The sequence below is a fragment of the Trachemys scripta genome, chromosome 19, assembly GCF_013100865.1.
Source record: "Trachemys scripta elegans isolate TJP31775 chromosome 19, CAS_Tse_1.0, whole genome shotgun sequence".
Classification (NCBI taxonomy): Eukaryota; Metazoa; Chordata; order Testudines; family Emydidae; genus Trachemys; species Trachemys scripta.
The window spans coordinates 16,813,364-16,825,074 of record NC_048316.1 but is presented as its reverse complement, the minus strand read 5'-3'; the positions used below and the strand labels follow the sequence as shown (position 1 = coordinate 16,825,074).

General features: G+C 50.1%; 1 protein-coding gene across 1 annotated transcript in view; it reads right to left on the bottom strand.

The window, feature by feature from the left end:
- LOC117868087 (protein-arginine deiminase type-2-like) overlaps positions 1-11,711 on the bottom strand; it is an 82,519-nt gene that overhangs the window by 30,472 nt on the left and 40,336 nt on the right. The window contains exons 5-7 of the mRNA XM_034753683.1: positions 7,994-8,111; positions 6,410-6,535; positions 363-541 (exon numbers count right to left, since the gene is read on the bottom strand). Coding sequence (XP_034609574.1) covers positions 363-541; positions 6,410-6,535; positions 7,994-8,111 — 423 coding nt within the window. The remainder of the gene's footprint in view (positions 1-362; positions 542-6,409; positions 6,536-7,993; positions 8,112-11,711) is intronic.

Genomic DNA, 11,711 nt, shown 5'->3' with positions numbered 1-11,711 from the left:
GGACTGGATTTGAAGGAGCAACCTACAGGCTAAAGACTCAATATCCCATTACTGATTCCTTGAGACATCCAGTCCCCATGCAATGATTATTGTAAGACAAGAGTGGCACAAGAGTGCATCTGGAAGAAAATGTAATTCACAAACATCCCTGGGTTTAGCACATTTGACCTGTTCTTGGGCTTCCAATGGTTACTGAAATAAATTAATCTCCCTGATGTCAACTGAGTTACCTAAGGATGCATCATGCCAGTCAACTGATATTTCACAGCTTGCTATGTCTGCAGTGTTGCTAAACCCATGCAATTAAACATCCTATTCCCAGGTGACATCATGCCCCACCCCTCCCTACCATGCCCAACAACCTCAGTTAATGACTCTAGAAGGCTGATGTTGATGGAGACCAGCCCAGGGAAGGTGTCATCTGGGAAGCGGAGACCCTCCACGAAGAACTCCAGCTCTGCAGATCCACCTGTGTATTTCACCACATGATACAGCTTTCTCCTACCCAGGACATGGATGTAACGCTGACCAAAGAAAGGATCTAGAAGAAAAAAGGGTGTGAGGGAGAAGGAATGTTTAGAAAAATGGGACTTTCCTGTAGCACGTTGTCTCCAGCTATATAATTTTGTGGGGCTCTCTTCCCTTCTCACCCTTAATAGGTCCATGCTTGCATCTTTAGTTCTATGACCCGCATGGCAACACTCTGGGGATTGCTGGTGGCTCCAGGCCATAATTTGAGACCAATTGCTACTCCTGAAGGAATTCTGCACCACTGCAGACACAAAGAATTCATGTCCCCCACAGATTTTTTTTTCTCCGCAGAATATAGATTCTACTGGAGAGATGCTGCAGTTACACCTTTTGCCCAGCAGAGGCTGCTGTGGTGCCAGAAGAGAGGGCAGCCAGCCAGCAGAGAGGCTGCAGTCCTCACAGTGGGGCCAGGTGAGGAGGCATGGGACAGACAGAGTGGGGCACACGGGGTTGCGGGGGGAACACAGAATGGGGTTCAGAAGGGCTAGTGGGGGGACATGCTGGGGTGCGGGCTCAAGAGCTATTGAGGTGACAGCATTGAGGCAGGGGCTGAATGGGAGGGGGCTGCAGAGCCACATGGGGACAGGGGGGTGCAGGGATACAAGGGGATGGGATAGAGACGGGGCTGCAGGGCCACATGGGGACAGGGGAGTGGGGATGCAGGACCACATGAGGACAAGGGCAGATGTGCCATAGTGAATGGGAGAGGCTAGGGGTCTGCCAGGGTCTGCATGGGGGAGGCTCCTCACCTCCCTAACAATCCCTCTCCCCCCCCAAAAAAAACCCCTATTCCATACTTCTCCCACCCACACCCAACAACCCTCCTGATTCACTCTCAGGCTTCTTCCCAGTAATTACTTCCTTCTCCCTCAGCTCCTCCATTACCCCTGACTCCCCCAAGTCTTTGCACTGCTTCTGAGGGGTGCAGGAAATACATTTCTGTATTGTAGTTTAAATGAACTCAAGGTTCTGTATTAATATGCCTAGTAAGAAAGCTATTTGTCCAAAAACATTTCCTGAAATTTTTTTTGTCTGTATTGTTACAGACATACTGGCTGACAGGTATTTTGAAATAATTGAAACTGGCGTGATTATATTGTGTTATTTTGACAAATAAAATATGCAGCATTTTAAAATATTGTGTGCAGAATTTTTAATTTTGTGGCGCAGAATTCCCCCAGGAGTAAATCCCTGTGCTCCACAGATACAACCAGAGACTGTCGTTTGTCTTTTAAATAGCCAGTTAATAAGTTAATTAAGTGGAGGGGTTAGGAGCCCAAGTATCCAGCACTCCAGGCCAGTGCACTGTCATTTGAGCTAAGGGAACGGCTCCACACAATCTTGCCAAGACAAGTTCTTCAATTTCAGTCCCAGAGAGGCAGGGCTCTCCACGCCCTTGAGAGCTGTGGTGTGCTCATGTGCTGACACGCCCCAGCCTCATACCGACGTTTTCCTACAAGCTGCAGAGTTAAAACCCCGTCTCTGTTTTAACTGTTCTTTCAGCATTGCGACTGCCAGGTTTTAGAGGTACTTTGTGTTCCAGGGTTTTGATTGTGCTCTGTGGCCAGGTTTTAGAGGTACTTTGTGTTCCAGGGTTTTGATTGTGCTCTGTGGCCTCTCAAAGGCACGATCAAAGCCGCATCCCAGCGACGTTCAGGCTTGGTCCCAGATGACATCACCAAATTCAGCTTTAGAACCTCCTCTGATTTAGTTGGCATTGGTCCTGCTTTGAGCAGGGGGTTGGACTAGATGACCTCCTGAGATCCCTTCCAACCCTGATCTTCTATGATTCTCTGCCCAAGAGAAGCCACTGTGGCTACTCCTTAATTCACTGTGACCAGGGCATGCATTTTATCCTTTCAGGTATTTAGGATAATACTCTTATAGCATCACTGAGTTTAAAGCCAGAAGGGACTGCCAGATCAGCTGGTCTGTCCTTGTATATTACAGGCCATCAGCCCCACCCAGCATCCGGACAGGGAAGCCAACCACGGTGAGCCAGTTATGGAATCTTGGACCGAGCCGTAGAGAGAGGAAGCATGGCCCTGTGGTTAAGGCACTGGCCCTAGAGTTGGGTGGATTTTTTTCCGGTGAATACATTATTCACCAAAAAAGGCACCTCGAAACATTTTGTTTTCAAAACGATACATTTCAACACCACATTGCATTTAGAAAGGCAGCTAGATTTAATGAACAAACACAGAAAAGGAGGACAAACGCCCTAGGCTGAAATGAAATGTTTCATTCAACCCAAAACAATTTTGGGGGAGGGGGGTTGGTTTCAGCCACCGAATCAAAAAATCAGTGATTTGCCCAGCTCTGCTCAGATCAAATCCCAGTTCTGCCACCGCTTCACTGTGTGTCCTGGGAAGCCTCACTTAACCTCTCAGTTCGCCATCGCTAAAATAGGAATCATAATCCTCTCTTTTGGGCCAGCGGCTAACTCATTACATGTATGCCCCAGCACAGTGCCTTACCTTAAAGCAAATCAAAATGATAATAAAGATTGGGTAAATCCCGTGTCCCAGAAAGGGCGCTTCAAAACTGCAAGTTTAAGAGCAACGAGCCAGCCTCGAAAACACTGTGGATATCCTTTCACGTATTATATTATTCAATTGTTTTGAAATGATTCTAATGCACACGGAAGAAACTCAACACCCTGCGAAACACCTGTGCCAGCTTCACTCCATGTCTGAACTACTCAGAAGCAACAGAGAATTTGAGGTCAGCCAGGACAAGCATTTCAAACAGAATGCATGAGTCCTGTTTTAATGGACAGGCGCTGGCTTTCTAGCAAGGTCCCAATGAACGAAAGCTCTGAGAAGGAAGCCGCCTGGCCTTGTGGCTCGAGCACGAGGCTAGCACTCAGGAGACCTGGGCTCGCCTCCTGGGTCTGTCACTGACTTGTTATATGTTGTGACCCCTCTCTGTGCCTCAGTTTCTCCATCTGTAAAAGAGTGATATTCATACTGACTTTCTTTGTAAAGCACTTTAAGATCTATGAATGAAAACGTGCTACCTAAAAGGGATTATCATGGTGAGACTTTTTTCCTGGCAATCAAGTACTGGGGGTAGCCGTGTTAGTCTGGATCATAGAATATCAGGGTTGGAAGGGACCTCAGGAGGTATCTAGTCCAACCCCCTGCTCAAAGCAGGGCCAATCCCCAACTAAATCATCCCAGCCAGGGCTTTGTCAAGCCTGACCTTAAAAACCTCTAAGGAAGGAGATTCCAGCCCCTCCCTAGGGAACCCATTCCAGTGCTTCACCACCCTCCTAGTGAAAAAGTTTTTCCTAATATCCAACCTAAACCTCCCCCACTGCAACTTGAGACCATTACTCCTTGTTCTGTCCACAAAAACAACATCTGAAGAAGTGGGGTTTTTACCCACGAAAGCTTATGCCCAAATAAATCTTTAGTCTTTAAGGTGCCACCGGACTCGTCGTTTTCCTGGCAATGATTTTCTTAAAGCCTCTTTGCTAGATTATTTCTCCCAATCTAATACAATTTCATCTGGGTGATACGGCTCGTGGCAGTTAACGATCTGGTAGATAAGTCTCTCGTTGGCTCTTAATTGGAACCCAATCATATCCAGACACTGATTTTTTTTTTAAATCAGCCCAAAGCCCAAGTCAAATATGCTCTGGCATCTGCAACTGACTGCACTGCCCTGGTATGAACGGCCAGCTCTGGGAGAAACATTAGGACATAGGCACTTGCCAGAGATGCTAACGGCCCTGCTCTCTGTAACACTGCCATGTTTAATTAATGTCCAGAGAGATAACACATAGCGCTCACCAGTGCTCACATCAATGGGAGCTGGCAGGGGACTCAGAGTGGAATTTTGGCAAGGGAGTGGGATCAACTCATCACTCATTCATTCACTCCCTGGCAGCTCTCAATGGTGGACAGGTAGTTGGCCTGGTGGACGCTGGCTCTGCATTGCACTGAGCTAAGACAGAATACGTCCCTGGGGGGAAAGGCCTCACCATTTCCCAGCTCCAATAGGAAGTGAAGGTCGTTGGCGGCTTTAAGCATGGCACGCCCGGCGGGCATTGCCCCGGCTGTGTGACAGTGGGAGATACATTCATGTCACCACAGGATTGCTCATCGAACGATAAGGTGCTAGCACAGGTGAAGGGGGTGAGCTGGGTGGGTGGTGCCTTATGCTAAGATCCATTCAATTTTCCTAAGCTAAGCAGCACAGAGCCTGGTTGTTCAAGTAGAGGGGAGATGGCCCAGCAACTAGCAGGGGTGGCCACGCTTTCTGAGCTGCATATGATAATCTTCAGGAGTTCAAGATCCAGGAGTGCCTCCTGGGGCTTCAGACTGGTAGGGTGCGCCTGCCTGGGTTCTCGCCTTGCAGTGGGGTGGTGGGGCTAGGGATTCTGCCCCGAACCCCGGCAGGTGCCTCCCATGGGGCAGAAGCGCCGAGACCCCCGTCGCCATTGGGCAGAAGCTCCTAGCCCCACCACCATACAGCAGAAGCCCCAAGTCCGCACCGAGGCTGGTAGTCGGAGGAGTTGGGGGCTCCGCAAGCCGCACTTTAACTGTGGCTCGCGAGCTGCAGTTTGGCCACCCCGGGCTATAGCAAAGCATGCTGGTTATTTAGTACGAACCAACCGTTTGCCTTAGAAGGCAAACAAAATCCTCTAAGAAGAAACATAATACACACCTGGTCACCCAAAGGACCCCAGAACCTGATTCTGAGTCCATTCCTCCATCTGTCTATCCCCATTGCCTGTTATTACCCGCGATGGTTTGTCTTGTGATCAGCTTAGACTGGGACAAGGTCAGTGTGTCTCCTTGCTGTGTAAAGCACCATGCACACGTGTAAAGCACCATGCACACCATAGACACGTGTGAAATAAAGTCTGAAGAAGTGGGTTTTTTTACCCATGAGAGCTTATGCCCAAATAAATCTGTTAGTCTTTAAGGTGCCACCGGACTCCTTGTTGTTTTTGTGAAATAACAGTAACCCTAGTGTCTAGTAGATTAACTTGGCATGGTGAGGATTCCAGCCCTGACTGGGACAACAGCAGTGCTACAGCTTGAGACTACAGGGTACGAACAGTGGGGTCGGAGGGAATCTTACACAGACCTTCACCATGTCTGTGTCCAACAGTGTTATCCCTAGGCCCTCACTTTCGTTGAGGGCGAAATCCACCCTCAGGGAAAGCAGACATGAGATCCCAGGAAACAAAACATCTTGTGCTGCTTTTGCTCCCACTATGTCAGATGGAGGCAGAGAAAGGAAGGGACTGTTCCCAAACTCCACCCACAAACTGAGAGAAGTCGAATAGCTTTGCTAAACTAACGAGCGGTGAAACACGTAAACGTCAGCACTGCTTGGCTCACCATAACGCTTCAGAGTTAACACCCCATTGGGAAGGAGGAGGCAGTTCCCACTTCCCAGAGCTGTTGTTTCTGTCACATCTCTTTGAGACAGGCACATCTCTAGTATCGGACAGACAGCATGGCTTCAGGGTCCCCATTGGGAAAGCTATCTTTGCAACTATAATGCTAGAAGCCTAGGGTGGCAGTCTGGTCTGTCACTAGTGTAACTCCAAGGACTCCTGATTGATATCAGCCTGAGCAAGATCAGGATCAGGTATTCTTTTACAAGACAGTAAACTTTAAATTCTGGGGGAAATGATGGCGCCACCAGAGAAGTGCTGGGGCAGTGAACTACTGCCCGCTGGGTGAGTGATTCCCAAAGGGTCGATTGTTTTAGTGGGAGGAGTGTGCCTGGAAAACCTCAACAAAGCGCATACAGGAAACAAGAGAAAAGGAAAAGAAGAGGTTGCAGCACTAGAGAGAGATAACAAGCATCATGAAACAGGGGGAAGGAGAAGAGAAAGAACAGAGGAACCACTTACTCTCCACGTAAAAGACTCCTACTTTGTCAGAGTCAGACATAGGAATGTAGAGAACCATTTCATACCCAGCAGGCAGTCTTTGGGGGCCTTCGGTTCTCAAGATCATCCGAGACATGTCCCGCAAATCTAAAAACAACAACAAAGGCAAATGAAGGCAGGACATCGGACCCAGCATTGTCACCGCTCCCGAGGTTATTAAAGTTATCGACTAACAACCGTGTGTGGCAAATTAATGAGCAAGAAACATATGGAGGTGGGTGCATGGGTCAGACTGGGAAAACCAGAGCACCTTCCCTAGGTGATCCATGAAAAGACCAATAGCAAAAGACAGTTGCAGACACTCAAAGTTTCAGCGAATTCACAAACCGCTTGCTTCTGCGCGGATGACTCTGGAGAGGCAGACGGCGATCACAGCATTACTGTGCTGCAGTAGGATGCGCTGCTGTGTGCATCCGATCCCTGGTTTGGAGACGCATGGTCACACACGCGACCGTCCTGCTGCCAAGCCCCAAAACGAATGATGAGAACCACACAGGGGCAGACCAATCTCTTTAGCCTGGGCAACAGCTCCATGGCCTGAGTGTCGGAATTCAGCATTTCTGATGCAAACGGCTGCCAGTAATAAAAGGGGAGACTGCCAGTAGCTCGCTCACAGAGAAGCCTGCTGTACAGTAAAATAAAAACAGTAACATCTGTCCAGTGTAACGAGGCACAAGTGAGCGGCAGATCAACATGTGCACTACAGCGGCTGGTAGGCAATGGGGGGGTCTCCCCCTTGATTACACCAGCCAGTTATTACTGGAGTAAGTGGAACCAGCGAGTTGCATCTGCTCTTCACAAGTTCTCTGGTTGCTGTGCAGGGGAGATGCTGCCCTTCCCTGGTGTTACTGACCTGTGAATCTTCACGTATGTTGGAGAAACAATCACCAGAACTGGGGCGGGGGGGAGCGCTCTGTACGCAGACTCCCCCTGGGCTCTGAAAGTGTGACCAGGTTCTTCCCTTTTCTCACATCGTCACTTGTCATAAAGACTCTGCGGGCCAAATTCTGCCCATAGTGGTATCAGCGTAACTTCCACTGTCATCAGGAGCTGTCCTCTTACCCCTGTGCAACCTCACCGAGGCAACTGGCTCACACGGATGTAACAAACCGAGACGGGAATTTGGTCCTGCCCTTGGAACTGAGTTAAGGATTCTGGTTGTGATGCAGGAGCCAGAAGAGAAACCAGCTCACTCACAACTGGGTTGTTAAACAAAGTAAAACTTACTCAGCCCTAAACTGATCTGACCTGCCTCACACACGTGGAATGCAGAGTCCAGAGTCAATGCTTTCCAGGATAGACCCTCACTTTAAGAGGACACTGAAGGGTCAAATTTGGCCCCAAATGCAGGTTTAGTGTCTAGAAACTTTCATGCGACAGCAGCATGAAAAGTGAAGGTAAATTAGCTTTTAAAAATTCTCCCTGCTTTGATAACCTGCGTTGTTATTAGCAACAAAGAAAAGGACATTTAAAAACAAACCAACACCCCCCCCCAAAGAGTTTTTACCCAGCTGTGAGTTATAAAGGACAGGGGTCTGCTTATACCTTCTTTGCTGAATATTTTTTCATCGTCGCAATCCAGTCCAGAGATAAATGGGTTGTCCTTGTCGCAGTTCACCAGCAGGATGGCTCCTTGCCCGTCTGGGCCCCACGTCCATGTTCCCTGAAAATATAACACTCTGGCTTAGGGGGTGTGCTCCCATGTCTCCCTCTAGTGGCCAACCCCAGTGACTATAAGCCTGTTACTCATAGAAAAGAATAATTCCTTTAGCTCCCGGGGTTGGAGGCCTGTGGTTTCAGTGCTCGAGGCGGTGCATTCAATCCTCACTGATAAGAATGGTGTCTGCACACATGCGCCCCCAGTTTGTGCCAAACAAATCAAGGGCCACTTTTAGTAAGAGCATCTCCAAAAACCCATAGCAGCCCAGGTGAGCAGAGAAACTCTCTCCTCCATGCTACGATCGCCAGCCACCGCAGTCATCTATCTTTATCATCCCTTCCGGTCCTAAACTGCTCTGCAATGCTGGAAAATGGTGTGTGTGGGGGGAAAGGGAATCTCTAGCTAATGAAAGGATGTGCCCTCTGAACAAGTTGGAGAACTACACATGCGTTGCATGGAGACTGCAAGGAGGAACTTGCCTAGGAAGAATATAACGCTTTTTGAACCCAAGACCGAGTGGCTTGATAGCACCATGCGGAGGCCTTCTTGCAATGGAGAGAAGGCAGCTCTAATTTGGCTGTTAAGGAAATGGATTTGCCTTGCAGACTCGGTTGCACTATACTTGTTCTGCCGTGACATGTACATTGCGATGGTGACTTGTGTGTGAGCATAGCTTCCTGGGAGATGGAGGGGGATACAAGGACAAAGACACCCCCCCACACACACACCTGTTTGCATGATTCCTCTGTTCTAGCATTTGTTTTACTAGGTAGCTATGGAAACATTTCCTGGGGGACTGTGACATCTACTCAACTGTCTGCTACTCACGATGCAATGACTTCGAGATGAGGGCTGCAAACAACCTGCCGGGAAGGGCTCTGTGCTTCTAGAAGCATTAGAAGCGACTAGCCACAATGGATTGTTTTTCCTTTTATGAATTATCCCCCCTGATCCCCTACTGCTTCATTCTCAAGATGCATCATTCTAGGGACCACCGCCTAGTCTTCTGCAGGCCACAGATTATTTTTTTTAAAACCGATATACCTATGCTTTTAGAGTGTGGATTTTAACAGAGAGGGTTAGTTAACCCCTGGCTTAAACACATGAGCCAGACCAGAACCAAAAGTCCATGATTCAAGCACCACTGGACTTTCACGTGTCCAAAATCTAGATTCAAATTCTTCAGTGGAAGCCCATTGCTAATCCCCACCCAGTGATAAACTGTAGCCCAGCAGAGATATTGACCAAGGATGTAAGTCCATGAACAACAGCTCGGACAACTGCTGCAACAGATCGATAACTCAGCAGGGAAGGTCGGAGGTATGGGAGAGGTGGGGATTAGGTGATGGAGGGGTCCCCGTGGGCACGGAATGTCCCAGCCTTTCCCAAGGAGGTAAAATGATTGATTTTATGTGAATGCCTCGCACAGCGTCAGTTGGCTCTAGCAGCCCTGGTTTAAATAGCAATGGTGAAAGCGACCCCGTCACTGAGGTCTCCACAGGCTGGCGCTGCTCAGCCGAGCAAGGAGGTAGAACTTACTCCAGCTTCCGGCTCCTTGGATCCTTTTCCAGGGATTAAGGCGCGCGGGTATCAAGCAGATGCAGCTCCCGTAAGCCCGGTGAGCAGCCCCTTCTCAGAATCAGCCTTCCAATTCCATTCTGCTTGCTAACACTCACGTTGTTACAGTCAAGGTATCCACGGACCAGAGGGGCGTGAGTTAGAGGACTTGGTGCCAGCGGAGGCACATCGCGAAGATCGGGGTTGTGGTTCAGAACCAGCTCCCTTTCTTCCCAAAGGACACACGCCTCATTGCGGTGGCGAGAGGACAAAAGTTGAGGACCAAGTCCTATTTCCACAGTCCCTCCTGAGAGGGTAGCTGCTCCCTGCTCGTCTGTGCCCGCAAAGGAACAGGCTAGGCGAGCAAGATGGCTGTCACGTGCATCAGGCTGGGCATGGTGCCCCCACTTTTCTCTTCTCTTCTCCTTGCCCCCCGTGATCTCCGCACTCCCCATTTTTGGCAGGGAGGGGGAATGCAATCATAGACAGAGAAAAGGCTCAATGTCATGACATCAAAACCAGGGCCGACGAGAGGCGGGGGAAGCCGGTACAAATGACCGGGGCCCGGCGGTCTGAAAGGGGTGCGTGGCCCGGCTTCCCCAGCTTCCCCCCCATCTCGTCGGCCCTGTTTAGCTGGTCCGCCCTTGCTGGGGGGCCCAAAAAATTTTTTTCACCGGGGCCCGAACCCGCTCTCGGCAGCCCTGATCAAAACACAGCTTGGTCCCAGCAGGGCTGGAGCCCCCCCCCCGCCCAGGCAGGGCATCCATGGCCATTTAACTGCTGGTGTCCCGGCACTGGTTCAAGACATACCCTGGCAGGTCACCGCACCTCACTTGTGGGTGCTTGGGGAAATCACCGCGATACAAAAAGCCGGAGTTAGGGGTCTACGCTCAGATACAACCAATGGGGAGAGATGGGCGTCTTAGACGGCGATTCACGAAAGCCAGCATGTGAGGCAGGGAGCCGCCTAAGCTAGCCAATAGGAGAGGCCAACCAGAGGGGTGTACGCTAAGCCCCGCCCCTCTCGTGGAGCTAACTGCTCCAATCAGGGGGTGGAGGAGAAAGAGGACAACTTCCCTCATATCATTTATCCCGGGGGGTAGGGTATTCACCTGGGATGTGGGAGACCCCCCAGGTCACATCCCCTCTACCTGATGGGAGAAAGGACTGGAACAGGATTCTGCCACCTTGCTGGTGCGAGCTCTAACCACTGGGCTACAGGGTATTTCTATGTGTGTGTGTGTGGGGGGTCCCTCAGTCTCTCCAGTGGGAGCTGTTTCGTGGTGGATAAATAATTGAGAGTCATTGGAACAAAGGGACTGGATCCTGGGTCTCCCACATCCTGGGGGGGCGCTGCACCCACCCAAACCAGAAAGTCATTCCCAGCCTTGGCCTCTCTCCCTCGCTCTAAAAGACAGAACAATGGACTGTCCCATCGCTCAGTGGTTAGAGCACTCAGTTGAGAAATAGTAGATCCCTGTTCAAAACTGCAGGTGGAGGGGACTTGAATCAGAGGTCGCCCACTTCCCAGATGGGTACCCTAATTACTTATCTAAATGTTATGGGAGAAGGCCTCCTCTTCCCCTCCTCACACCACGCTGGTTTGTGTACACTTGTCTGAGGGGCCCGATCCGGTAGGTGGCCTCTGCGCACACCCTACTGGATCGGGCCCCTAGCCAGCTGAACACTCCCTTCCCCATGGTTTGCGAATCGCTCTGGGGCTGAGGCAGGAGATCAGTGCCTGGGTGCTCACGGGGGGGCAGCAGTGCCCATGGCCAGAGGCAGAAACATAGGCGCAGCGGGAGCTTTGCAAAAACTCAGGGGCCGAGTTTAGGCACCTCCAGGGTTGCAGCAGGAATTCTGTGCATCACAGTGGTCCCCACCCTGGGACTGAGATACCTAAACCAGGGATTTAGGTGCCTAGATCCTTTAAAAAGAAGAACAGGAGTACTTGTGGCACCTTAGAGACTAACAAATTTATTAGAGCATAAGCTTTCGTGGACTACAGCCCACTTCTTTGGATGCATATAGAATCGCATCCGAAGA